This window comes from Eumetopias jubatus, unplaced genomic scaffold (assembly GCF_037043125.1).
Source record: "Eumetopias jubatus isolate StellerSeaLion01/CBP00866 unplaced genomic scaffold, mEumJub1_p1.0 scaffold_16, whole genome shotgun sequence".
Taxonomy (NCBI): domain Eukaryota; kingdom Metazoa; phylum Chordata; class Mammalia; order Carnivora; family Otariidae; genus Eumetopias; species Eumetopias jubatus.
The window spans coordinates 68,447,099-68,473,639 of NW_028274822.1; the positions used below are offsets into that span (position 1 = coordinate 68,447,099).

The following is a 26,541-nucleotide window of genomic DNA, read 5'->3' on the forward strand; positions in this document are numbered from 1 at the left end:
ATTATAAGGCAGAGCATCTCTCCTGTGCTCAAAACCTTCCCAAGGCTGGCCATCTCAGTTCTGAGCCAGAGTCTGGGGCCCTAGGGTGCTGTGCCCCTGCCCTCCCCTGCTGTGCTCCCTCCACTCTCCACCCCTGCTGCCTCTCAAGTGTCAAACACACTCTCAACTCAGGGCCTCTGCACTGGCTGTTCCCTCCAGCCGGAACACTCTTTGTCCGGAGAGCCAATCCATCCTTTCCTCAAATGGCTCAGAGGTCCCCTCCTTGAGAGGGCACCCTGCCCATCCTATTTATGACTCCCCAAATGTCTCGCTGTGTTTTCTAACATGGTGGGTGTATAACTCCCTTATCGTGTTTACTGCCCCCTCCCCCACGCTTACAGAACACCAGCTTCACAGGGCAGGGGCTGTTGGTCTGTCACTGATGTGTCCCACAGGCCCGAAGTACCTGACAGGAAGCAGGTGCTGATAAATCCATCTCAGCCCTTTGTACTGCATGAGGGAAGAGCCAACTCATCACAGGGAGGGGACAGCGGGGGCTTCTGGGAAGTTTTCTAGAAAGGCCCTTGGCCTTCCCCCAGATGGACACCGCAGATGTGTGGCCGCCTCCCGTCTAGCCTTGGCCAACTCTGATACTGCTCTGCCTCTGAGCCCTCAGCCCAGGACGTCCCTTCATCTGGTGAGCCCATCAGGACTGGGCTTCTGTTGCTGCCACTGAAAGCCTGCCCCCATCCCAACTCTACCCCAGTCTCAAGGCCCTGAGGTTCCCTCACAAGCCCTGGTCCTCAGACTTGGCCTCCCCACCCAGCCGCAGCCTTGCTGTGCCAGTGATGAGACAGAGCCTGGGGCTGCAGCTCACCCTCTGCCCCAGTCCTCAGCAGCCACAGCGGCCATGCCCCCCACGCTCCCTCCACCCACATGGGTCCTCCATTCCTCACTGCCCCAGGAGAGCCCCAGAACAGCCGGCAAGATAAGACTAACACACCCAAGGACCCAGGTCACATAGGGGCTGAGCCCAGTTGAGGAGCTCAAGGGGCTGCGGCAGGGATGATGGGTGCAGTGTGGCTGTGGGGCTTCCTGGAGGAGGCAGGTGGTGTTGGGCACCAGACAGCCCTGATAGTGCTTCCGCGCCCTCCTCCCTGCCATGAGGTGGGGCAGGGCTGGGGATGTGCATGCGTACGTGCGTGGTGTTATCATAGAGGAAATCGATGCCTGGCACTGGCCCAGTGTTTAAGGGAAATGAATAGATTCTGGCCGAGGACAAAGAGAGTTTGATTAATCAAAAATTGGATAATGGAAGCAACACTCTAATTATTTTTCTTCCCAGCATTTTATCAAGAAATATGTTTGCACAGCATATCAGAGGTAACGGAGTGGGTGAGGGAGGGTGACCACGCTGGAGAGAAGCCCAGCTTGGAGACAGGGCCATTGCACCTCACGTGTGCTGATGGGGGCAGGCTGGTGGGCTGGCCAGCTGGGGTCCTGGTGGTTACTCACGGGGCCACAGGAAGCGAGGGGGGACACGTCGTGCAGGCCAGGGGCCGCACACAGCTGGGGTGGCCTGGGTCACAGAAGATGGGGTGGGTAGGGGTGCCTGCTGCCATGGAGGCCAGTGGGCGTGGGAGTGGGGCATTACTAGCTCAGGTCATCAGGACCTGACCAAGCCAGGGGGAAGGCTGTAGGTGTGAAGTCCTCCAACCCTTGGTCAAAGAGGGTCTTCAGAAGTCCCTCTGGGCCGTTTGGAGCAAATTCGCATGTCTGCTCTGGTGAAGCCTGGTGAGCTGCCCCATGGCCAAGGTCAGACAGGACCACTGGGCCCCACGGGCTGGTCCCAGAGCCCTCCCTTGTCACTCACTCCCTCTCCCTGCACTGTCCTCACTGCTACAACATGGTTTCTGTGGTCACCTGGGCTCCTAATTCCAGGCAGCCTTCTTGGAGCACAGCTTGAGGCTCATTCACTTGCTCATTCCTTCCTTCAGGGTGCAGAAAGAAGCTGCCATGGGAAGCGGTCCACAGTGACCTGAGCTGCCTGTTAGACTCAGAATGTTGGCTGGGGAAGCACCAAAGAGGAGGCGAGTCCTCACCTAATCTGGGGGTCAGAGTCGGTGTCTGGAAGAAGGGGCACATAAAGAGAGATGGAAGATTGAGCTGCAGCTTCTAGGCGAGAGTGAGGGTGTGGTGGGCGGGGTCGGCCAGTCCCTGGTGAGGACATCTAAGTCTAAATCCTCCCCCGGTACCCATGGTAGACATCACTCATTAACCATGACCACTTGCCCTCCGAGCCGTAACAGCCTTGGGATCCTTCTCAACACTGTGTGCTTTGGGCAGCAACCAGAGTTGGTACAAGAGATGAGAACCATCTGTACCCTTGACCAAGGCCAATGTAAGGTGAGGACACCGAGGCCCAGTGAGTGCAGAGAATTTACCAGCGTCTGCTTTACAGGCAGAGCCAGGCCTAGAACCCAGGCCTCCTGATTTCCCATCCAGTACTTTTTCCTCTGTACCCAGCTGCTCTGCTGGGCTAATCTTGGGGGCACAGGGGTTATCTGGAAAGGCCACCCAGCCATCACATGGTCACTGCCGACACTGTGTTCCTTTCCTACTGCCAGGATCTTGTCTTGCTCTCTTACGACAGTTTCCTGTGGACATGCCTCATGTCACAACCATGTGAAACCCCCAAGTCTGACCAAGGCGTCACCCAGGCACACCCCATTGCTGCGGGGCCAGGTGTCAGCCTGAGGCCTCTGATTTCCAGTGGCAGGAACCGGTGCCTGTGATGGCAGTATGAGGAGCTAGGCAGCTACCTGCCTTGGTTTGGGAGTGAACCACAGTCGGGCCTCACGGGTGTCCAGCCAGCGGCGCCCACCCGTAGGTGGTTTGTGTTTGTCCGCCAAACCTAAAGGCCAAAGACACACCTCTGGGGACCCAAAAAGCACAGCCTTCAGGGAGCAGAGGGCTGAGCTAGAGCAGTGGTTCAGTGTGGGGGCTATAGCCAGCAGGAGGCCCAGCCCTCTGCATGAAAGTGGCTCAAAAGCTCATGTTAGGCCTATTTGCAAATACTCATTTCCCCCCCCAACAGTGATTTGCTGAGACCTTACTGTGGCCAGGCCAGGTTCTGGGGACTGGATTGTCAGTGGCAAACAGCAGACAAAGGTCTTGACCTTACAGAGCTTACATTCAGATCCAGGAGAGATGGTAAACAAACACAAATAAATAAAACAGGTAGTATGTTATGTCGTAATGAGTGCTAAAGGGAAAAAGAGAGGCAATCGCCCACTTGGGAAAGCCACACCATCTCTCCACGTCTCCATGTCCTCAACTGTGAGGACAAAACTGAGGTAAAATTCAGCCCCTTCTTGGAGGAGCTGGTAGTGGAAGGATAAAGTGAGCCTCTGCCCCAGAAGGCACCTGCCTGCTGTAATCCAGAGAAGATCCCGCCGCTGTCCAGTGAATGCCTGTGTCTGGGCTCTCGGGGAAACGTGTACAACTGAGCCCACTGTCCTCTGCTCCGATACCACAACCTTGACCTCCGTGACTCACAGGGGCACAGGGCCTTGCTGAGGGTGTCAGGGCCCAGGTCCCGGAACCCTGTCCGCAACACTCCCCATCCCAGGGGTTGGGGAGGGCCGTTCAGTGGGGGCAGGGGCTCTCTCTGAAAGGTTTGCTCTGACCACAGCGCGCACTGCCAGGAGAGGCAGGGCCGGCCCAGACGAGCCCTCAGGGACGGGTGTGTTTCTGGTTAGAGGCTGCTGGAAGGAACGCGGGGCTTGACACTGTTGGAAGGCCTCTCCCTGCACCGTGGTTTTTAACAGTCTCGCTTCTTAGCACTTTTTGTTGGATTCTCCAGGGATGTCTCTAAAAGAGAGTTATACCTTAATTTAGAAGCAAATAACTCAACTGTGTGATGTAGCAGGTTCCTTTGGAAAAGAGATGAACTCAAGGAAGCCATTGTTGTGTGAAGCCACCTGCCACGCTTACCCGGGTCCTGCCAACGGACTGCCCAGCCCTCGGCCCTCGAGTTGTGCCTCCTACCTAAGGCCACTGGGGGTCAAGGGACGGGGGGGGAGGAAGTGACACTCACAGGAGGCCAGGGTGAGCCTCGAAGGCTGGCTCTGACTGACCCCGGTGGCCCCAAGTGCCAAACACAGCCCGCCTGCCCACGGGACGCAAGTGAAGGGGAGCCTGGGTGGCGGGCCCATGGCACTGCCCTCCCAGTGCCACAGCCGGGCTTCAGGGGCAAGCATGTGGGCAGTCCAACAGGGCCCCAGGCCTGGTTGAATGCTCTGTTGTCTTGAAAGGTTTAAAAACTTAACAAGGGCCCTGCAAATTATGTAGCTGGACCTACCCATTTGCTTAGTCCGCACACACCCCATGTGTACCTCGATATTTGCCTCTGGAGACCCGCCCTCTTGGGAACACCCTCTTCCACAGTGCTCCCCCCGCCCCCCACCATGTTGCCATCATGATTGTGCTCCCACCTCACTCGCTCATCCATCCTTCTCAATCTCTTCTTTCTGGAAGCTCCTTCTCAGCTCATGCTCTGAAGGGTGAGGGCCCCGAGGCTTGACCCAGCCCCTCTGGACCCACCTACCCTGGATCCTCAAGTGACCGTGGCCAGTTCCTGGCTTCCCACACACCTGATGCCAAGGACTCCAGGTTTCTACCTCCAGCCTCGCTCTCCCCTCTGATGGCCACATAACGGCCATGTCTACCAGGGCCTAAGCCAACTCCCAGTTTCCCACCTCTCATGAAGGAGTCTGCATCTTCCTTCTCCACCAATGCCACCGCCGTTTCTCCAGAGCTGTCCTTGCCTCTTCTCCATCAGCAGGTCCTCTTTAAAATAAATCCCCAACCAACCGCTCCTCATGACCCCTACTGCTCCCACTGGCCTCGGTCAGCGGCCTCCTCCCCTGCTGTAACGGCCCCTCACAGCCCTCTGCTCTTGCCCCCATGCCCATCAGCCACACAGGTCTTTTCACAGTGGAATTAGTTCGAGTCTCTCCTCTGCTCCAAACCTTCCCATGGCTCTGCGCCTCACAGGGGCCCACAGAGTCCTACCTGACCCACTCCGTAAACCATCCCACCCTATGGGGCTCTGGCTATCTGGCTTTCTGCTGGGGCCCCCCAGCAGCTTCAGTGCCTTTGCACCTGCCACCCCCTCTCCGGGTGCCTTTCCCCATCAGTCACAACTCACCCATCGCTCTCTGTGGCACTGTGCCAAGGGCCCCTCCACACAGAGCGGCCCCCTGACCCTCCCTCTCTGCGCTCTCTTCTTTAGTTCTCTTCACGGCACCTACCTTACCTGGCAGTCAGTCACACAGGTGTTGTGCCAGCCTCCCTGGGTCTGCTGGGAGCCCCATGAGGACAGACACCGCATCTGTCCCGCTTCTTGCCATACCCCCGTGTCTGGCACAGCACCCAGCACCCGGCAGGTTCTGGTAAATATTAGCCAAAGGAATGAATAATGCGTGAACCATTTCCATCTCCTCGGGCTCTGTACGGAGGGCTGACATCTCCCATGTCTCCCGTGTGCTCCCGGAGGCATCAGACAGTCCCTGTGGTTAGTTGCTGTCAGTTCACTCCTGCGAAGCGTCTCCCCTGCCAGTGTGGACATGTGTAAAGGGGCCAAATGCACAGGGAGGACCCGTGCAGGGACTGGTGCAGGGACGGGGCAGGGAACGCTTGGCTCTGTTTATGAATGAAGACAAAGAAGCTCAGTCAGGACGGGGCTGGGCTGGGGGTGACAGGGCCAGGACCTGACCCAGGTCTTTGGAGGCCTCGACTGGAGGCCCGCCCCACCCTGCGTGGGGGAGTCTGGGCCTTTCCATGTCAATCCCCGGTCTGCCTAAGCTGTGTCAGGCCACCACTCTGGGGCTGGTCCTCAGCATCTGCCCTGATGCCTCCTATCCATTTCCTTTTGCCCTCTTCCCTGCCAACCACAGCGCCCGCTGGCCTGCGCCTGGAGGCTCAGTGACCCCAGGCTTCCTTCCTGGGGTTGTGGGAGAGCAGTGTGCTAATCTACCTCTTCCAGAGTTCCTGCAAGCCCAGCCATGGCCAACAGCAGCAAGACGCCCTAGAGCCAAACGGCATTTTAGGTCTTCTGAGGGCCAGCAAGGGACGGTACAGGGCTGCCTCATCCTCACGTCCAGGGAACGAAGGCACGTGTACACATGAGAAAACCACACAGCCAGGTTGAGGCTGCTAAGGCCACACCCTGAGTGTCAGGCCAGCCTTCCCACCATGCGGTTCTCCATCCCACTTGCCTCCTACAGGGGCTCTGGGCAGCCTTGCCAAGTCTACCTGGTTACCCAGAAGTTCCTGGAATCACCCTAGAAGCTCCTGAGATTCCAGGAAACAGAAGAGCTGAGAAACTGGGGGCAGAGGGAGGGATTCACTCTGTGTCCCAAATCTAGAGTCCCACAGCAGGCCCCCAGAATGTGGCCTGGCGACAGGCACAAGAGTGAAGTGGCTCCATCCCTCTTGGCACACTCTGTGTCCCCCCGCAGCAACATGGGCCTTGGCCAAAAGCTGAAAGTGGGTGTGTGTTTGGGGGTTGGGGGGGTATGATACACAGATGAGTAACAAACAGCCCCTTCAGAGGGAGAGTGAAAACATCCCTCGGAGCAAGCAAGCAAGCAGATCTAGGGCAGAAAGTGACACTGGCCTTGCGAGGGGGAGGGACTATGTCTTATTCACCTCCTGTCGCAGAAAATCAACGTCTGTTAGAGGAACACACAGGAGTTTTAAACCAAATGCCAGTGTCTTGTCCCCAGACCATGAGGAATGCTGAAGGCACACCACTTCATCTGCGCATCCCATGCGATCAGCCCCTAAATGGAGGCTCCCAAGCCTCCTTGATTACCGTTCACAAATGTCCACGCCCCAAAGGGGCAGAGTCACCAGCTAAATAGCATTCTCCATCCTGGCTAGGAAGGGGGCTGTCGGTTACCCAGTACCCTGGCCTTGCCCATGAGACAAGGTGCCTGGAAGGGGAGTCCTAGGCTGCAAGGAGCCCCCTGGTGTCTTTTAAGCTCTTCCCCAGGCCCACCCCAGCTCCTAGGTCACAGATGAAGAAACTGTGGCCTCCATCGAACAGTCACAGCTAATAAGCAATGGGGTGTTCCGTTTCCCTGGCTCCATCAGCCCCTGTGCGTCCCCCACCCCCCTTCCTGCCATACCACCTATGCTTTCCCAAGCACATCCTATGCTCCGGCCAGACCCAACTGCCTGAGTACCCTCTCTGTGCTTTGGTCCATTTTCTCCTCTCTGTCCACAATGCCCACCCCGGCTGTGCTCACGTCCTTCAAGCTCAAGTTCAAATGTCACTTTGCCCACAAGCCCGTCTAACCCCAGCCCAAGTCATCTCTGAGGTCCCTCCAGAGGCTCCGGCATGCATACTCAGGGTTGGGTTATTTGAGCAGAGACATTTCGCCCCTGTTGGGTGGTGAGTCAGTCCCAGGAGGGCAGGCCCAGTCCACTCCCACCTCAGCGCCAGGCTCTGGGGGAGCAAATGCTCAGTAAATATTTGTTTAATTGAATTTGGCCAAGGAGCCTCCTCCAGACAGAACCCAAGGCGGCAGGAGTCAGTCCCCAGGGCAGGGAAATCACTTGGGCAGAAGGGAGCCCATCAGGGACTGGGCTCCCTCACCAAAACAGGCCAGACCTCGCCTAGCAGGCGGGTCCTTTCATCCTGAGAAAGGGACTCCAGGGAACCCTGGTCTCGGCACTGCCTTCCCACCCTCTTCTCTCTTGTGACATAGAACCCCAATTCTCGGCCTAGGCGGATTCCTGCCATCACCACCCAGACAGGCTCAGCACCGCCCTGCAGGCAGAGCCCCCTTGGATCTCCCGTAGGATGCGGAGCCCCAGCCCCGAGGCCTTACACCCCTCCCCCCCAACACCCCCCAACACCCCCACCGCCTTTTAAGGGAAAAAAATATTGAGCCAGGAACATATCACAATCGCAGCAGGTCCATACTCATCTCTTGTTCTAAATGCCTCCAAGGAACCTGTTCTCTGCAAGACCGATGACGGAAAACTGCGAGCCACTCGGCCCCGGGCCCAGGCTTCCGGGGCCCTCTCCTCCGTTTCAGCCAAGGCCACGCGTCGGCGCTCCAGCCGCCCGGGGTCGCCTCCTCCCCGCTCCCCTGGGAGGCAGACCCCGCCTCAGCGCCTCTCCTGCAGGTTGGCTGGCCCCGGCTCCGCACCGGCGGCTGTTCTGGGGGCCCCCAGACGCGGCAGCCCCAGCAGACCCTGCCTACCTCCCGGGCCCGCAGCCGCCCCCTCCCGCCGGCTCCTCTGCCGAGTGGCGCCCCTTCCCAGCACCTGCCGGGCCCGCGGTCGCCCGCTGCCCACCTCGCGGGCATCTCCGCCCCGGTCGCCCACACCCCGGCGGGGCATCCCTTTCGCTGCTCCCCGGCGCCCCCAGCCCGGGCGGATCCCTAGCACAAAGGCCCGGGCGGGGCCCCGGGTGGGGGTGGGGTGGACGCCCCAGCCGCTCCCCCAGCCCCTCGAGGTTCTGCCGCGCGCCCCGGCCGCGGGTCCGCTCACTCACCTCCGGGCCGCCGCACGGTGCATCGGCGAGCTGCTCCGGGTGGGGCGGGGCGGGGCGGCGAGCGCGGGCCGCGGCGCCCTCGTTCCGCACTACGCGGGCGGCGGCACCCGCGCGGGGACGTGACCGGACCGCGGGCGGCGCACACCCTCCGGCCGGCTTGCCTCCCTCCGCCCGCTCTCCCGCGCCGCCCGCAGCCCGCCGCCCGCCCGCGGGTCCGCCCGCCCCGCGCCGCGCTGCCGCCGGCAGGGGGCGGAGCCGCGAGCGCAGCGCGTTGCCAGGCCAACCGCGGGCGGGGGTGCCGCGAGCCCGCGGGTGACCACGCGCTGGGCGCCGCCGCCCCGCCACGAGCGCCGGCTCTCTTCTCATTGGGCAGGAGCGGCTGACGGATGTATGTACGGTCCAACGGCAACGGGTAGGGGCGGGGCCGCGGCTCTGCGCGCGCCGCAGTCCCGCACGCGCTGCCCGCACCGGCGTCTCTGGGACCCCGCTGCGCCGAAGCTGGGGAACCGACCCAGTGGACCGCTTCTCGCAGAGCCGGAGACTGATCCTGAGAGTGGCGGAAGGCCCATCTCCCCGCGACGAGCCCGGCTCGTCTCCCTCGGTTTGAATTCGAACCCAGCTCGGCACTTTCTGAGCTCCGCGACCTTGGGCAACCAACTGACCTCTCTGAGCCTGTTTTGCAAAGTGGGGCTAGTGGCACCTGCTTCCTTGAATTGTCGCGACAATCCGCTAGAACGTGTGAAAGGCTATGCAAACCCTTAAAGTATACACCCGTGAGGTTGGTGCAGCGATGGGAGGGACATTAATCACCTTTGCTGCACGCTTCCTCAGCGTGTAGGGGCTCTTCAGGGTCCCTGGCAATCCTGGCTACAAAGGTTGCTTGAAAAGGAGGAGAGGGAGAAGGGCCCAGGATCTGTCCCCCAGATCAGAGAGGCGGGAGGCAGCAGCTCAGTTAAAGCCAGGATCCCCCATCGCTGCCTTGGAGAAGCTGGTGGAAGGTAGAAGGCATCCGATGCTCAGCAAAATACACGTGAGCCAGTCTGCCAAATTCTGCTTTCAGTTTCAGGGGGAGCCCATCTGTGGGCCTCAGAGACAGGAGAGCCCCTCGCTCCTGTGCTTACAAGACTTTGGCCAGAGAGCCAAGATATTAATGCCTCTGTCTTTTCCATCATTTTAACTTGAATCTTTGTGTATTTCAGAGCATCCCTGGTAGAAATGCAGATTCTCCCAGTTAACACCTTCCTTAGCACTTTACACCCTCATGGTCACATTGTAAGGATCACCCCATCCTGGGCAGAAGCACTGGAATTGGCCATTGACAGCGGTGGATTGGGTGGTCATCCCAGTCCAGGGTTGTGGTCAGAAGGCGGGGGTGGGGGTCTGGTTCTGCCCGCTGGGCACTGTGGCGTTGCAACATTATTCCATAACCTCTCTGGGAATGTTTCCTCTGCTGTAAGACGGAGACTGTTGCACTACATACCCCATGACGTGACGTGAGCACCTGTGAAGAAGTTACCTAAACTGTCAGGGACAGGACAGATGCTGGTGATGGGCATCCTGAGGCGAACCTAGACCTGGCATAGTGCTCGCTGGAGGTGGCCAACACTGGAGAGGCTCCTCTGGGCGCATGCCTTCAAACCCCTGGGCTGGGTCAGGATGGGCCTCTGCCCACAGGACCACTCAGAGGCCAATGGCTGTGATACCAGGAAGATGGCGGGCACAGGTCCTGCCCTGGTGTGGATCAGAGGTGAGAGGGGGTGGGAGGGAAGCCAGACCCAGCTCTGTGCCTATACACCCTTGGGCGAGGGAGGTTATTTCACCCAGATGAACCTCATTGTCCTTCTCTGTCAAGGGGGACACTAGTAGACTGTCCTTGGAGAGTGACTCTGAGGGGAAATGCACGTGGACACATGTTTAGAGATGGGTGAGGGCAGTTTCTGTTGTAGGATCGGGGTCAGAATGGAGCTGTTTGCAGGGGCAAACCTAGATGTCAGTGTAGGGTGACCCTCTACCACAGTCCAGGGTGAGATCAGCAGCTAGCCCATGAAGAAGCCCCAAGGGGCTGCCTGCTGCCTCCCCCTCCCGATCCTGGTGGCCACCCTGGGGACATGTGGCAGGGGGAGAACTGCGCACTGGGAGACAGCAGGATGGAGGTGGCCGGTGAACTGGGGCAGAGGAGAGAAGCATGTTTCAAGGTGGGGAACGTGCTGGGCATCAAGGAGCCATGATACCTGCAGGAACCCATGGAAGACTGGCTGTACCTGGAGCCAGCAAGCAGGTGTGGGTGCCAGAAAACAAGGCCGGACTGGGGACAGTTGCACTGGGCTAGTGGCCCTTCTGTGAGATTGGGGACGTCAGCCTAAGAAGCACTGGAGAGTTTTAGAATTAGCTTTTTAAATTTGAGGAGGATTGCAAGTTTTTGTTTCGTATTTGTTTGCAGTACGTGTGGTCCCATTAATGTATGTTGTCCTAATAGGCAGAATCAAATAGCAAAAATGTCAGCTAGTCAGCCCTCAGAAAATAAGAAAGCAGAGATTCTCCATGCAGCTGAGTTCAGCGTGGGGCTGCAGGATCATTGAGCGACAGAGTGTCAGGAGAGGGCCATATGGTGGCTGTAGCCAAGACAGAAGGATAGAGTGGGGGGCAGAGTGGGGAGGGTGGGGGTCAAGGAGGAGGTCCACATGATAGGAGATGCGGAGGAAGGACGGTGCTTGCTAGCAGATTGGAGGACCAGCAGGAGAGGTGGCCGGAGACCAGGGAGTAGAGTATCCTGGCTCCTTGGGAAGAGAGTACCTCGAGAGGTAAGGCGGGGTCAGCCACATCATGTGCTATGAGGGGCCACGTAAGCTAAGGACAGGGATGTGTCCCCACGACAGAGGCAGGTGCAGGGAGGGGGGGTCAGCGTGCCAGCAGTTCAGGGCATGGGGGCTGCACGAGGTAACACTGGGCAGGTGGGTTCTGATGAGGTGCGGATGCCCGGGGGCCGGGGCTGGCGCTCCTTCCTCAGCCCTTACTAGCCAGGAAAACAGGACCAGGGACAACAGCTGGGGCCCTGTGATGGAAAGAGGAAGGCCCTGGTGGTTGAGCCTCGTACTTCACCAATCCACAGGGACAGATGGCTGAGGAGTGGCCTCTCTAGGTGGTATCAGGCCATCCTCCAGGAAATGACCAAACCTCAACCACAGGGCATTCTGTGCCATGGGCATCATGTCACTTCAATCCCAGAGGGATTGGTGGAGCTTTCTGGCTCATCAACCACTGAATCTGTCCTGGCACACCAGCCGTGCCAGACCCGGGGCCCTCCCCAAGTACACCCATGCCTCATGCCTTTGCCCTGCTGCCCCATGAGGCCCAGCGCCCCCAGGCCTCCCTTCCTGCATGTTCAGAGTCCCTTGGACCCTGGAATTCTACTTGAGTATGAACCTGTGTTGTCATGCCGGCTCCTGGCTGACTGCCATTGGTCTCCCCACTACCCAAGGATGGCTAGTCTCTGGATGCTGGCCATAGCACCATCCTGTCTGGCTCTTCTCCCGGCTTGACCTGCTCTCCCAAGCCCCGCTGGCTGAATCTCTGGCTACGGCGGGGCTGAGTGGGTTTCTCCAGTTTGTTTCCTTGGGGTCTGTGCAACCCCCCCAACCCCAACTTGAACAAGCCATTGCAGATCTGGGTTAGTTATAAATAGCCAGGCCTGCAACTCTCCTTTTAGCTGAAAAGCAAAGTGAACGAGCAGAGAGGCACACCCGGCACGCGTTTTATTTTTAATCTTCTCCCTCTGTCTCAGAATGAACCCAGGTCCTGGCGCTCAGCATTTCTAGGAGTAGAGGCCCAAGACAAATGCCTGAGAAACAAAACCCAAGCAGCCCAGGGCCCTGGCTTTGCCCCTGTCTGCTGTGTGACCTCAGGCACTTGAATTGCCTCTCTGGGTCTTGGTTTCCTCACCTAGGGAGGGAGCAATGGTGGTGATCACCTCCAGTAGCTTGACTTTAACTCTCTTCCTCTGCTCCCCCCACCCCCGCCTGTGCCCAGCAACACCTTTGGGAGGAGGGGGGCCCTGGAAAGCCCAGACCCAGGTGCAAGTGAGGCCACAATCAAACCCCAATTTTATGATGCTCAAATTCCTCATCCCCAGGCCTTTGCTCAAGTATCCCCCAGCTGGGAACCTTCTCCCTCTATGCAAAATCTTTCCAGTCAGCAAAATCCTTGGAAAATCCAACCGTCACCTCCCCACAGTGAGCTTGGGAGGGGCTGTCTGGGTCAGGTTGTGGCTGAGTTGGATCCATGGCTGCGGCAGGTAGGGAGCCTGTGGGCAGGTGCCTGAGTGGGCGGTGGAGCTAGAGCAGAAGGCTAGGTGTGTGGTCTGGCCGTGGCCTGGTGGGGAGGGTGAGGCTGAAGGGGAGAGAGGGGCTGTGTTCCTGCAGGGCAGGGACTGTGCAGCTTTCGTCTTTGTATCCCACTCCTCGCCTCTCACCGCCCCCCTCCCCGACAGGCCGTTGCTTGTAACTGGGTCTCAGTGTTGGCAAAATTCCTTATGATTCTAGGTCCAGACATTCTGGGCTTATGTGAGAGTCCCTTCCAGAGAGTGTGCTCCCACCCAGCCACTACCCTTTGGCATTGCACAACTCCCTGCCACCTAGGCTGGTTTCCATAATGAGGAAACCGGGCTCAGAAAGGTTAGGTAACTTGTCAAAGATCACACAGCTGGATACGTTTAGGAGTCCAAGTTAGGCATTTTTTGAAATCTGTGTGTATTAAATTTTAGAAAGTGCAGTACTCTTAAAGCAATGGGCAACTGCTCTTCCCGTGTCGTGAGTGCCCCGAGAACAAACGGGGCGGAGCTAGTTGCTTGGCAATGACACCCCAATGAGAAGCTATCCAGGGGCCTAGGGGGCCACTGGACATGCGTCTGTCCCTCTCCACCTCCCTCACCCTGGGGCGCCTGCCATTTGATGTCCTCAGGAAGTGCGGGAGGAAGACTGGGGTGATGTCTTCAAAGAGGAAATCCCTGGTGCTAATTGGCACTTAGAGACCTTTAGGCTAATTAACCTGTTTATTTGTCTCTGGAGTAAATTAGAGGGTTTAGCAGGGGAGGCGGAAGAGAGAGGTGTTGCTGCTGGCCACCTCCAGGGGGGCTATCTATATGGCCTCTCCCTGGGTAGTGTGGGCCACTGGGGAGGCCAGGAAGAGGGTTGGGAGGAGGGCTGGGGGGGGCTGCCCTCCCCAGCATTGCCCTGCTCACTTCCCAGTGACGGCTGCTCTGGACACAGGGGAGCTGGGCCCCTCAGGAGTGCTGCCTGGGCTGGTTCTGGGTTCCCCCCAGACATCCCTCAGGAGGGAGGAGGAGCCGGAAGGAGGGAAGTGGAACGCATTCTTGGGGAGGCTCACCTCCGTCTTCTCCCAGCCCTGGTGCCCCAGCCGCCCTGCCATGTGGAGCCCCCGTTTCTGCGGGTTTTTTAGACCCCCGTGGCCAGAGTCCGTGGATTTCCTGTCACCTTTGTTTGGAGGCACGACTATTTTTTAGATAAAAGATGCTGGGCTGCTCACTTCTGCCTCAGACTTGATTCCAAGCTTTTTCCTTTCCCCAACGGCTGGCCAGACTAGTGTGGGGTTTCTAGTGGCTTAGAGATGTTGTGGGTGGGAAGGAGGGGGTTGGGTGGTCCCCCCACCTTCCCTCTGGTGCAGGGTGGGCAAGGGAGGGAAGTTCCTTCTGTGCTGGGCCCTGCCGGGTGGTTGTTGTGCTCTCCAAGGGGCAGGTGCTGCTTCTCAGGCCCCTGGGCACCTGTTGAAGGCTCGTGCCCCCCCCGCCCCAGTTACAGGTGACCAAAGGCTGGCCCCTTTGGGAGTCTTCCAGGGCCATATGGCTCCCACCCTAGCGTGTCATCCCCAGCCTCCTGCTAGCTGCTCAGGGGTCTGGCAGCCAGGGGCATTTGCAAACCTCCCCTTCCCCACCAGCTCTGTAGGACTCGCCTCGCCCCACGTGCTGCCCAGAATGGGTAGGGGTGACTGGCCCACCCTCAGTGCCCTTTCTTGTCCCGCAGGAGCCCAGGGCATTGTCAACAGTGGCCTGATCCCCTCCCTGGTATGGAAGCTGCAGAGGGAGGAGGAAGAGATCCAAGGGCTCCTCCTGGACACACTGGCGGCCTGCCTGATGGAGGATGCCACTGAGGCGCTGAGTACCCGCATGGTGCCCTTCCTGAAGCAGAAGCTCCTCAGCACCAATGATGACATTCGCAGCAAAGCTGCCCGCGCGCTCATTGCAGTCAGGTGAGCCCGGCCCGCGTGGACAGGGCGGGGAGGGCAGGGGCGGCCAGCCCGGAGGCTTCTGCTGAGGCTCAGAGAAGGCACCGGAGCTGCCCCCGGCCCCGCAGCAAGCCAGCCTACCCCAGAGCTCCAGGGAATCCACCTCAGGGCCTGCTTTCTGCACCCCGCCCCCCCACTGCTTGTGCCCTGGGGGAGGAGGACCCTGTCCCCTGGGGGGGGCCACTGTCCTAGTGGTCTGAGAGCTCAGCCCTCACAGTCCTGTATCCCAGGAAGTCCCCAGTCCTGGGCCGAACGAGATGGTTGGTCCCCCCTCCCTGTGAGGAAGGCAAGCACACACTGGCAGAGCTAGCAGTCACTGAGTACTAAGCGCTCCGTAGGTGCCAGGTATTATCTACAAACAGCACTCCTCCAAGGAAGGTGATTACCTTTTATAGGTAAGGAAACGGAGGGCACATGTGTCCAGTCACTGGTGACCCAGGGTCACACGGAATTCCAGTCTGAATCCTGGCCTGGAACCTGAGGGAGCACAACACCTCAGAGCAGGGAGGGAGGGAAGCAGTGTGTGACCCCAGACAGAGACGCTTCCTAAGGACCAGTGGTCCCTTGTGCCCCCAAGTCCATGCCTTAGATATGGCCACCTGCCTACATGCTGGCACCTCTTGCCTCCCCTGGCCCTGGCTGTCCCTCTAGCTGGGATTCTCTCTAGAGACCTGGGCCAGCATTTCTGTGAGTGTGGCCCCCGATCCAGATCCCGGGGAGCTTGTGAACATGGAGATTCCGGGGCTTATACTTCAGACTGATCACCTTCTGGTCTTTGCTCAGAGGTCCCCTTCTAGTGAAGCCTCTGAGGACCCTACCCGCTCTAGAAAATGGCGGCCTCCACTAGGCCTGCCTGTGCCTTTCACCATGCCCTCCTTTTTTTGTGTCACCCCCAAGGGGAGTTCCTGAGGACAGAGCTTTGTTTGCTCTGCTTGCTGCTTGAGAGCAGGGCTTCAAAACAGGGGGAGCTTTGGTCCCCTGGGAGACAGGCAGCATTGTCTGGAGACATTTCTCGTTGTTCCAACTTGAGGGAGAAGGGCGCTCCTGGCCTCAAGGTGGGGAAGCCCTTGAGGGCCAACGCACGGGACAGCTGCCACCACAAAGAATCATCCAGCCCCACGGTCAGTCATGCTCTTGCCTCAGCGTCCAGACCAGGACCTGCCAAGCTGCTCAGTCAGCCCTGGCCGTGGGAATGAACAAACACATTGAATCCCTGCAGGCGGGGCCCAAGACTCTGCATCTTTGATCAAGTTCCCAAAGGGAGCTTGTGGGGAGTCCATCACATTCCTTTTCACAGCTTCATATAGTGCCAGGATTAGAAGTGACTTACAGTGTCCTCTCCCCTGAGGGTGGCTCTGCACGGGTGTCTCCCTGGCAGCTCGCCAGCTCCCATCGCTTAGCCCATCTCTGGCAACTCTGGCTCCTGCATGGAGTCAAAATGAGCGACCCTGGGTCCTGCTGCTCCCCATTTTGGAGCCTGGGGAACACGTCTGGTTTCTTCTTGGTGTGATACCTTAGGGCCAGGCTCCATCACCTGCTGGCTCCTCCGCGGTTTGGCCTTCAGTGGTCCCAGGCTGTGCTCCTAGGTTGTCCCAGCATGGGGGTGAGACCCAAACCTCACACCAGAACTCCCTTGCACCCTGGTACCCCCTGGCCAGGCCCAAACCACCAGGGGGTCCCAACACAAGTCCTTCTGGTGTGCCCTGGGGTGGTCCTAGGCCCCGCCCCTCTCCTCTTTGCCAAGCGAAGCCACACAGCTGTCCCCTCTCTGGCCCAGCATCCCTCTGGAGGGCAAGAACCAGGTGTGGCGGCATGACGTCATCCCCATCCTGGTGCATCTGCTCAAGGACAAGGTGGAGGAGGTGCAGGCCAATGCCGCCGGGGCCCTCATGTATGCTGCGGTCACCACCCAAGGTGAGGCAGCCTGCTGGCCACCTGCATCCCCTGCGCAGGTGGTAGTTTACTGGGCATTGGGGGGGGGGGTGGTCACTGCAGCCTCCAGTATGCTGTTTTCCAGAACTTTCATTTTGTGCTCAACATCCCAGCACTGCCCCCTCCCTGTCCTACCAAAATACTTTCCCAGGCCTGTTGTTGGAGTCCTTTCAATTTTGGGCCAAGGCTCCACCCTCCCTTCTCTTCCTGGACACAGTGGGTCACCCTACCTGTGACCCAGGCAGGGTGACCCCCTGGTCACTCCCATTAGGACCTCTGTCCCCTCCTGCCAGGCTATTCCCTGGGCCTGGAATTCCTGTCTCCAACCCAGGCCCCTTGTAAGCCTCGATTCTGGGATGAATTATGTAGTTTGCCATCCTTGATTTGGTTATCCTAATGCTTAAACAAACACTGGAGCCCTTGCTTCCATATTTTTTTTTTAAGATTTTATTTTATTTATTCATGAGAGGCAGAGGGAGAGAGAGAGAGGGAGAGAGAGAGAGAGAGAGAGAGAGAGAGAAGCAGAGGGAGAAGCAGGCTCCCAAGGAGCAGGGAGCCTGATGCGGGATTCGATCCCAGGACCCTGGGATCATGACCTGAGCCGAAGGCAGATGCTTAACCATCTGAGCCACCCAGGTGCCCCCTTCCATGTTGTTTTTTGATCGAAATTATTTTTTTTCAGTGGGGGGGTATGGGGAGCAAATAAGAGCATGAGATTACCTCTCCCACCAGGGGACCCCCTCGCCAGTGGGGCTTCCATGCTAAGTCATCCAATCCTGGCCACAGGAGCAACCGGGGTTGGTTTCCCCACCTGGAGGCCGGGGTTGGCCATCCCACGTGACCTCTGAAAGCTCTGTCTTTGCACATGCCCACAATTGCCTGCACCAGCCCCGTGCCCTGTGCTTTCTTGATGTTCCACGGAGGACTGAGTGGGTCTCTGATTCTCAGTCAGAGTTTGGAGGGAGTGGCAGAGGGTTGATGACCTAGAGGAGAAGCATGTCATGCAGGGGGCAGAGGACAGGGGCCAAGCCTCCTCTGGGAGGGACGTGGGTATTGACCCAAGGGACAATGGGAGTCAGCAGGGCCAAGGGTAGCCGCACAGCTTCCAACACAGAGAGAAGAGTTCATTGAGCACGGCAGGAAGCTGGGGGGCGGGGGCAACCACCTGGCCTTTCAGCAGGACAGGACAGCAGGAAGGTGCTGAAGGTTAAGGAGGGGCGTCTCCTTTACAGATTAATGTCTGCGTCCCCCACTAGACTATAAGTACTGGGAGGGAAAGAGCTCTGTGAGTTTTTGTGCCTGGCACAGAGTAGGTGCTCAAGAAATACTTACCACATAAATGAACAACTAGATTTTAATTTTTGTTGCCTTGAGAGAACTGGATTGCAGGACAGGCATCAGGGTGGGTGGGGAGAAGCCAGCTGAGGGGCTGGAGGGGCAGGAATGAGGAGGCCAAGGCTGGAGGCAGAGGAAGGTGCCAGGGCCTGCATGGGAGTGAGGGAAGGCACCTCCCCTGAGGCTGCACAGGCCGGAGGCCAGGGTTGGGCTGGGGTGAGAGGAGGTGGAACAGGATGGCCCCCTGAGGAACACCTGGTGTTGGTGGCCCACAGGGAAGTATGCTGCCCTGGACACAGAAGCCATCCACCCCCTCCTGAACCTGCTGTGCTCATCCTTGACCAAGGCACGCTTGAATGCCACCAAGGCCCTCACCATGCTGGCTGAGGCCCCTGAGGGCCGCAAGTTTCTGCAGTCTCAGATGCCCATCTTCCACACCCTTGAGAAAGACCCCAGTGAGGCAGTGCGGCGGGCAGCCCAGATTGCCATCAAAGTCATTGAATGGAAACCCTGAGCTGCTTGTTGGGCCAGACCTGATAAGCTGCTTGCCTGAATAAATGGGCTGAATCTCTTTATCTTGGGTCTGAATGGCACTTTATGCTCCTAGAGTGTGGTCACATCTCCCCTCTCTCCTACAAAGGGGAAACACCCGGCCCCGAAGGACTGGGTCATGGTGGCCAGGCGAGGAAGCATGGGCTAAGTCCAAGGCCCAGGGATGGAAGGGTGGCATCCCAGCTCTCTGTTTGGGCCAAGAGTCCCCTCAGAAGGTGGAGAGCAGGGCTGGGCCTTCCAGGTACAAGGAGGGGCCAGGAGTTATATTGTGAGAAGGAACACAGCTGGATCCAGCCCCACCCAAGCTTTAGACACTTGAGTGACCTGGCCCTTGGGTGTGGCTGGGCACTGGCCTTCTTAGCCAGTCCTTCCCCCCTCTCTCAGGAGGGAAGGTCAAAATGCCAGCCCATGTGGGCTCTTTCAGGAGGCGTATGAGTTGTATGAGGCCCCCTAGGGATGCCAAAACCAGCCACATAAAAAAAAAAAAATTATACACCATGACCAACTGGAATTTATCCCAGGAATGCAAGGTTAGTTTAACATTTGAAAATGAATCAATGTAACATATATATATGATAAAGGACAGAAATCACATGATCATCTTAATAGATGCAGAAAAAGCATTTGATGAAATCCAATATCCATTTCTTTAAAAAAAAAAAATCCAAAGTAGGAATAGAGGGGAACATCTGCAAAAAGTCATAGCTAACATCATTCTCAATGGTGAGAGACTGGATGCATTCCCCTGAAGATCAGGAACAGGACAAGAATGTCTGCTCTCACTACTTCTATTCAACATTGTACTGAAGGTTCTAGCCAAAGCAATTAGGCAAAAAAATGAAATAAAAAGCATCTAGATTGGAAAGAAAAAAGTAAGATATCTCTTTTTTTGCAGACGATGTGATTTTATATATGGAAAATCCCAAAGTATACACTTAAAAACTATTAGAACTAGTCGACAAGTTTAGCAAAGTTGACAAAGAAAACAACTCCATTTACAATAGCACTGAAAAGAATAAAATACCTAGGAATAAATTTAACCAAAGAAGTACAAAATTTGAGCACTGAAAACAAAACATTGTTGAAGGAAGATCTAAATAAATGGAAACGCATACCATGTTCATGGATCGGAAGATGTATAATTGTCAAGATGGCAGTAAGTATCTTCATGCAACTCAAATTCAACATGTCCCAAGTGGTGCTCAACTTTTCTCCCACATCTGTTCCTTTTCCAGGGTGGCCTGTCTTTAGAACTGGTGCACCCTTTGCCCACATGCTTAACCCAGAGAGTCACTCTGGCCTCTCCCTCCACAAGTCTAACCAGTCAAGTTCTATTACTTCTAATCACGGGTTTCTCTTGATGCCTTTCCCTTCTCTTTTCCTCTCTGCCACTAACTTGCCTGGATTGCTCTTGGTGGGTGCTCCTGCCTCCCTTTCATCGTTCCAGCAGCAGCCAGCAAATCTGATCCTGTCACTTCCCCACTGAGGCTCCCAGGGTCTTAGGATCCCAAAGTATATAAGGCAATTCAGGCTCCTGCCCACCTTGCCCTCCCCGTCTCCCGCTGTTCTCCTATGCATAAGCCATGTCTTGGCATCCTCAAACATGCTTTGCACTCTTGCATCATGTCTTCCTGCATGTTGTCCCTTCTGTTGTCCAGCTAATTGTCCTCCTTCTTTGGTCATAGGAGGCCTTCCCTGACTCAGACTAGGTGGGCCCCCCTGCTGTATACACACCACGTGGTGGGCCAGTGTGTGGCCTTGGTGTAAGGCAGGGCTGTTCCAGGCCCTATGCCCATTCCCAGTGTACTCAATTTCCTTGCTGAGTCTGTCTCCTTCCCTGTAAAATGTGATTAATTCTAGTACTTCCACAAAGGGTGGTTCTGTGGCTTGAATGTGATAATGCACTTACCCCAGGCAGCAAAACAGCAGGCTGTACTAAATGCTGGCCATCACAGCTAGTGTTTCACTGTCTGCTGCCTATGCTCTGTTAGCAGCTATTTCCTTGCTGTGGCTGACACATAGTGGGCACTCAAAAATGTCAGCTGAAAGGATAAACTAGGGAGGAGAGCCCACATGTGAGTGTGCCTTCAGAGTGTGATTTTTGTGATGCTGGATGGGCCTCTGCCAAATCACTTCAAGGCACCTGGAACTTTTTCTAATGACACAATTTATTTTTGAGAAGAAGGAAGAGGAAGGAGCAGCTTAGGGAGTCCTTGCAGAAACGCAGCCTGGGAGTGGCCTATACATGACAGCTAAGGGAGTCTAGCTCCTGGGCCCAATGCCCAATAACATGCCAGTTGCAGGTAGACTGGGAGGCACTGGTAAGAGCTCAGAAAGGAGGAAGGTTTCCTCTCCACCTGCCCTTCAAGGGTGCAGTGTGACTGTAGCTGGGCAGTGCTGAATTGTTGGGAGGCCTGTTCCACTGAGCAGAGACTGCCTCAGCTCCACCACTGGTCCAGGCAGGAGCTGAAGTCCCACCCATGGGCAGCCTTGGCTCCAGCTGGCCTGTGAGGTCATCAGCAGTGGGCACAGCACCTGGGGGCGGGAACCTCATGTGGGGGTGGGGCTTACACTACATGGCATCTTTGCCAGCAGGGCATACCTTTAAAAAGGAGGAGAGAACAAAGCAAATGGAGGTAGGGTACAGGAAGGAAATGGTTACAGTGAAGTAAACACAAGCAAAAATCCCAAATATATCTAGAAATAAAAAGCCAAAATTAAATTTAAAGTGAAAGTCAGTGTTTATGCAGTAGAGCCATTTGGAGAAAATGACTCATTTCGTAAAGGAACAGATGTTCTCATTTGCATAGTCTCTGGAGTCGCAAATGGACTTCACCCTGTCCCCTCAGCACGCATGCCCTGCAGCTGGTGGCACTTGATTTGTGACATTGAGAGAGTGTTTACATTAGTGTAATCCTTGGTCCTATATCCATGGGTCTCCTGGCAGGAAAGACTTTCTCCACCGGATGATGAGGGAGTCTGGAGAGGCTACGGTTTGCCTGCTCTTCCTAGATGCCCCTGGGCCCCAGCTGCCTTAGTAGTAGTAGATGTGCAACAGGACTATGGTTGATATCAAGAGGAACCCGCTGGCATTGGCAATTTCTCTCCAGAAGCGTATCTCTGACATGTCAGCATACGTTGTCCCTTCCCAGGTGTCACTGCGCTCTGTCCCTTCCAACATGTCATTGCGCTCTGTCCCTTTAGATGTGTCATGGCACTCTGTCTCTTCCAATGCGGCACTGTGCTCTGTCCCTTCAGACATGTCATGACACTTTGTCCCTTCCAACATGCACTCTATCTTTTCATATATGGTAGCATGCCCTATACTCTCCTTGGCTACCTCTTCTGGGGCCAGTTTGGGGCCCGGCTGTGGCTCCAGTCCACAGAACACATCACAGGCCTTCCAGAGGCAGCCCTTTGCCTCCTTGAATACATCTGGAACAGAGGGAACAGGCAAACATCAGGAGGACACAAGAAGGAGGACTTTCTATGGTGTTGCATCTCAGTGGTCAGTCCCACAGAAAGACCAAAAGACTCTCTCCGAAATGAAGATCAGTCCTCAGTCCCTGCTACAGAATACCTACCACCATCCTCAGAGACATGGGAGAGTGAGATAAGGGGCTCAGGGAATGCGGTGGGGGCGGGGGTGGGAACTACCTGGGGTCATGCTTGCCTTCCACTGGCAGAGCCTTCAACCGGGTGCAGATCCTGGAGTGACCACCGTTCTCTGTCTTAGGCACATGGCTGAACACAGCTGGATAGGTCTAGAGCGAGTGACTGCTCCTCTGAATCTGCCTACCCAGTCACTACTCTCCAGAGGATGGAAGAAATCCCCTGATTTCTGGAATCAGACACTGCTCTCCTCGGCAAGCTCTCAGGGAATGTCTTCCTCAGGCAGGTATCAGTCTAGCAGCCTGGCCCAAAATAAGGCACTCTGGGCACTTGAATGGGAAATCACTGATGTTTTCCAGGAGGCAAAGGAGGGAAGTCTGGGAATCATAGGAACGTTTCCATTCAAATTAGTGAAAACGCCTTCTGGGGCTTAAATGTTGCTCTGCGTCCGTTGGTACAGCTCCTGTGGGCCGCTCCTTGGGCCTGCTCAGGCGCAGGTCAGCACCATGGCCAGCTCCGGCACACCAAAGTAGGTCTCGCGCCGTCTGAAAACAGTTTCCTCCTTGACAAGATGAGCGCGTTTCGGTCCGAGAGCGGTCATCCCAGCAGTGCTTGCTATGACCTGTTCTCTGTCTCATTCTGTTGGGCAGCCTCCATGCCAGCTGTGTCCCAAGGCTGAGGTGGCACCAGCGATGACGGAACCCATCAGCCGGGGACAGAGGAGTCTCTGTTACAAGGGGAGGGTGGCTGCAGCCAGAGGACCCCAAAGCCAGGGACACAGATCTCTGCTGCCAGTGCTGAGAAGTCCTGCGTGTCACACTCTGAACACGCATGTTATATCATCACGCAGCTGCCAAACCCAAAGAGGCTGCTGTATGTAAAAGGCAAATGATTATTTGACGACAGCCCACAGGCTGTATGATGGGGAGTGGGATGCCGTTGGCCAAGAGCACACATTTTAGTCAAGACTTGCCTGTGTTCAAGTCCCAGCTCCACCACTACCTGGTTATCTGTGGAGCCTGGGGCAAGTTAGTTAACTGTTCAGTGCCTCAATTTCCCCATCTCTAAATGAGGATGTTAATTGTACCTATCATGCAGGGGTATAATTTTGACACTGCCTGGCACATCCCAGGTGGGCAGTAAATATTAGCCACTGTTGTTATCTTCGTCGTCATCCTCCCCCACGACTGTGGAGGGAGAAGAGGAACTGGGAGGTGCACCCAGAACAAGCCCCTGGCACACTGTGGGCCCCCATTGGGCTCGTTTCCCCCACTCAGAGAAGAGAAATTCCCAGGGAGCCCTGCACCTGTCAGGGGTGTGGGGCTGCCATGCCTGGGAGAGGCTACTCCCCTGCTCTGCACCTGCCCAAGGCCTCCTCTGCAGATGTCAGGAGGGAGCCCAGGGCCTCCTTGGGCTCTAAACTTCCCTTGCAGGAGTGGAGGGGGTCCCTGGATTGTTGCCTCCTCCCCTAAACTCACAGCCTCCCCAGGCACTCTCTGCCTGAGACTCAGGACTAATCTCATTAGGCCTTTATCCCTGTTTGCGTCAGGGCTGCAAGAAGCTCAGGTCACCCTCCCCCCATGGCCCCAACACTCCCTTTCTGACCCCATCTGCCGAAAACCTTCCTCTAGGCCTTCTGGAGCCGCTCCCAGGAACATTCTCCCTCTGCTTGCTGGGACTGAAATCTTACTGTCCTCAGACTTCTTTCCTCAGAGCCCTCTCTCCCTCTCTTCCCCCAGATTGCTCTTGTTGAGGTACAGCATCATCTCTGTGTGGCTAATCCAATGGCCAGTCCTAAGGCCTCATCTTTCTTTGCCCATCAGTGTTTGTCTTCCCTCTGCTGGGTCCTCCTCATCTCCTGGAGTGCCTTTTACTTTGTGCCCATTCGCAAGCCCCAAGCCAGACCCCTTGTCACCTCCCTCTACCCTGCCCCTCTAAGGGTGTCTCACTGCATCTGCTGCTTCTCCCCAGCCCAGAAGGCTGCACACAGATATCTAGAGACCTCTCAACCTCAACAGACACCCCAGAGGGGGCCTCTGCCTGGAAGAGCATTTCTGGGAGGGGAGACTGTGGGGCAGGGGTGCCAGGGAGGCAGCACAGGTCACACACACCTAGAACACTCTAAACAGGACCCCCTGCAGGGTTTGGATCTTCCTTCTCACCTGGCTGTTCTTGGGGCGTGTGTTTCTTCACTTGTATTTCTTCATCCAGATCTACCCTTTCCTGCTGGCTGTCTCGTAAACTCCAACAGAGCCGGTGGAGCTGCGGTGAGAGCAGGGGCACGTCACCACCCAGGGCCCTGTCACACAGACCGGACCCAGCCACGGCCAGCAGCTGGGCACCAGGGTCTCCAAGGACTGAGACCAGTCCTGGTGGTTCAATTTCAACAAGAGACAGAAGGAACGTAGAGTGGGGAAAAGCATGGCACTTGGGAACCCTGGATTTCAGTTCTGGCTCTGGTACCATGTGCTTGTGTGGCTTTGGCACAGGGTGATGCAACTTGCCTGGGCCTCAGTGTCCTTCAGCTCTATAGTAAGGGGTGGGAGGCAATATGCTCAGGGCTCCTTCCAGTCCCGAGTGTCCAGGAACCGTGCCCTTCAGGGTGGGAGCGGCTGCCCATCCCCCCTGGTCTGCTTCTTCTGGTGGAGGAGGAGGCCCTCTGACCAGAGGAGTGGACAGGGCAGACTGGGGAGCCACTTTCCTTCCAGAATCCCCTCTTAGCTGTCAGAGTTGAGCACTAACCCAGTCCAGAAGAGGCTTTACCTGGTTTACCCAGACCCCCACTGAGCTGAGTTACTCAAACTCAACAAGGCATTTGCAGATGCAGTAGGGAGCTCCCTTCCCTTCTGCTCTGTAATTTTGTTCCCGTTCTGAAAACACACATGGAAACTTTGGGAAGTAACAAAATCCAGCCAATTGTTGCTTGTTTCTTAAGGGTCAACAAATGAACATTTCCACCAAACCTATCCTGGAATAGATTTTGATCCATTATACTAGCCTCATTATATTTGAATCCCAGCATCCCCACCCCCAACATATGGCTGGGATGTGAATGGGCTGGGCTGGCCCCTCCCCAGTCAGCCCACTTCAAGACCTGCTGGAGCCCCACCTCTCAGACTAAAATGTCAGAACTAAAATTCTGTTGTGCTAATGACAGAGCCTTTAATTGCTTCCTGATGATGCCATATGTATGCATTTGCCTTCCCAACGACACTATCAGTCCCTATGGAAGAGGTGCTGGGTGCGCTGGAAGAGCCCGGCTTAGTGTGCTGTCCCTGCTGTTCTGCCTCCTCAGGTAGGTGGTGAGAGGGCCTGGACCGCTGACACCGATCCAGAAGCTCCAATTTTCCTGTTCATCTCTCCCTCCCCTACTGGCAGCTGCTTTGTGTTCTCCAGGGCGCCTGGCATACTGGGAGGCAGGTGGGGAACACTCAACAAGTACTTGGCTGCCTGAGAAGTGGGCACAACCAAAAAGTTGAGAGGAAGAGAACAGCAGAAAAAGAACGAAGACAAGCTAAACAATTAAGACCCCAAGCAACAGAAAATCAAGTTCACCGCCCACCACCTTTCTCAAGGTGCTGGGAGCAGGGAAGTCTCCCTGCTGTCACTGATGCGGTGGGCGTGCACATCCCAGACAATCCTGGCTGTCCTCCCTATGTGCTCCATCCATTTTCCAACCGGGCTCTGTGCACAGGAGAGGAATGAATCAAACAGAAACTACGGAGCAGGAAGCGTCGCCAGAGGGAAAGCCCAAGGTTTGGGGCGGTGGGGGGGGGGGGACCTGGAGGCAGTCTTCCAAGTTTATGGCTTTTACCTAAACCCCAGGAAAAGCTGCAAGACAGGCATGTAGGTCTCACAGACCCATCTCCTTTCTGAGTTTGCCCCTACACTTCAGACGCTATGGGGCTTTCTGGCTTGGCCAAGTCCCTGTAGTGCGAAGCCTGCTGGCCACGCTGATGGAGGTGATGTAGTGGAGACAGGTTGGGGCCCAGGCCTGACACTTGGTACCTTGGACAAGTGACTTAATTTCTCTGAGCCCAGACTTCCTATATTCCAACTGGGGTGACTGATCCCTGCGTCCTGGGAGGTGGGAATGGCCGCGCCAGGAGAAGGTTTAGAGGAACCCAGCCCTGAGCCGGCCACAGCTGCCAATATTCCTGTCCCCTCCCCCTCCTGCTGGCTTAATTCCCTGAGGGTAGGTGGCAGCTGGGACTGCCCTGATTACATTAATTCATACTGAGGTTAGGGAACTTAACACTTCT

At 56.6% G+C, this 26,541-nt stretch overlaps 2 protein-coding genes across 3 annotated transcripts in view; one reads left to right on the forward strand and one right to left on the reverse strand.

Moving 5' to 3' along the window:
• RSPH14 (radial spoke head 14 homolog) overlaps positions 1-18,629 on the forward strand; it is a 74,979-nt gene extending 56,350 nt beyond the window's left edge. Inside the window, exons 4-7 of one of the 2 annotated variants that reach the window (XM_088019433.1) lie at positions 14,587-14,812; positions 15,632-15,633; positions 16,598-16,762; positions 18,391-18,629. In XM_088019433.1, coding sequence (XP_087875559.1) covers positions 14,587-14,812; positions 15,632-15,633; positions 16,598-16,762; positions 18,391-18,629 — 632 coding nt within the window. The remainder of the gene's footprint in view (positions 1-14,586; positions 14,813-15,631; positions 15,634-16,597; positions 16,763-18,390) is intronic. The other variant, XM_028094176.2, reaches the window with a different exon arrangement.
• Positions 18,630-21,701: 3,072 nt separating this feature from the next.
• LOC114201500 (sodium/glucose cotransporter 1-like) overlaps positions 21,702-26,541 on the reverse strand; it is a 65,680-nt gene continuing 60,840 nt past the window's right edge. The window contains 2 exon segments of the mRNA XM_088019404.1: positions 21,702-22,102; positions 24,442-24,541. Coding sequence (XP_087875530.1) covers positions 21,702-22,102; positions 24,442-24,541 — 501 coding nt within the window.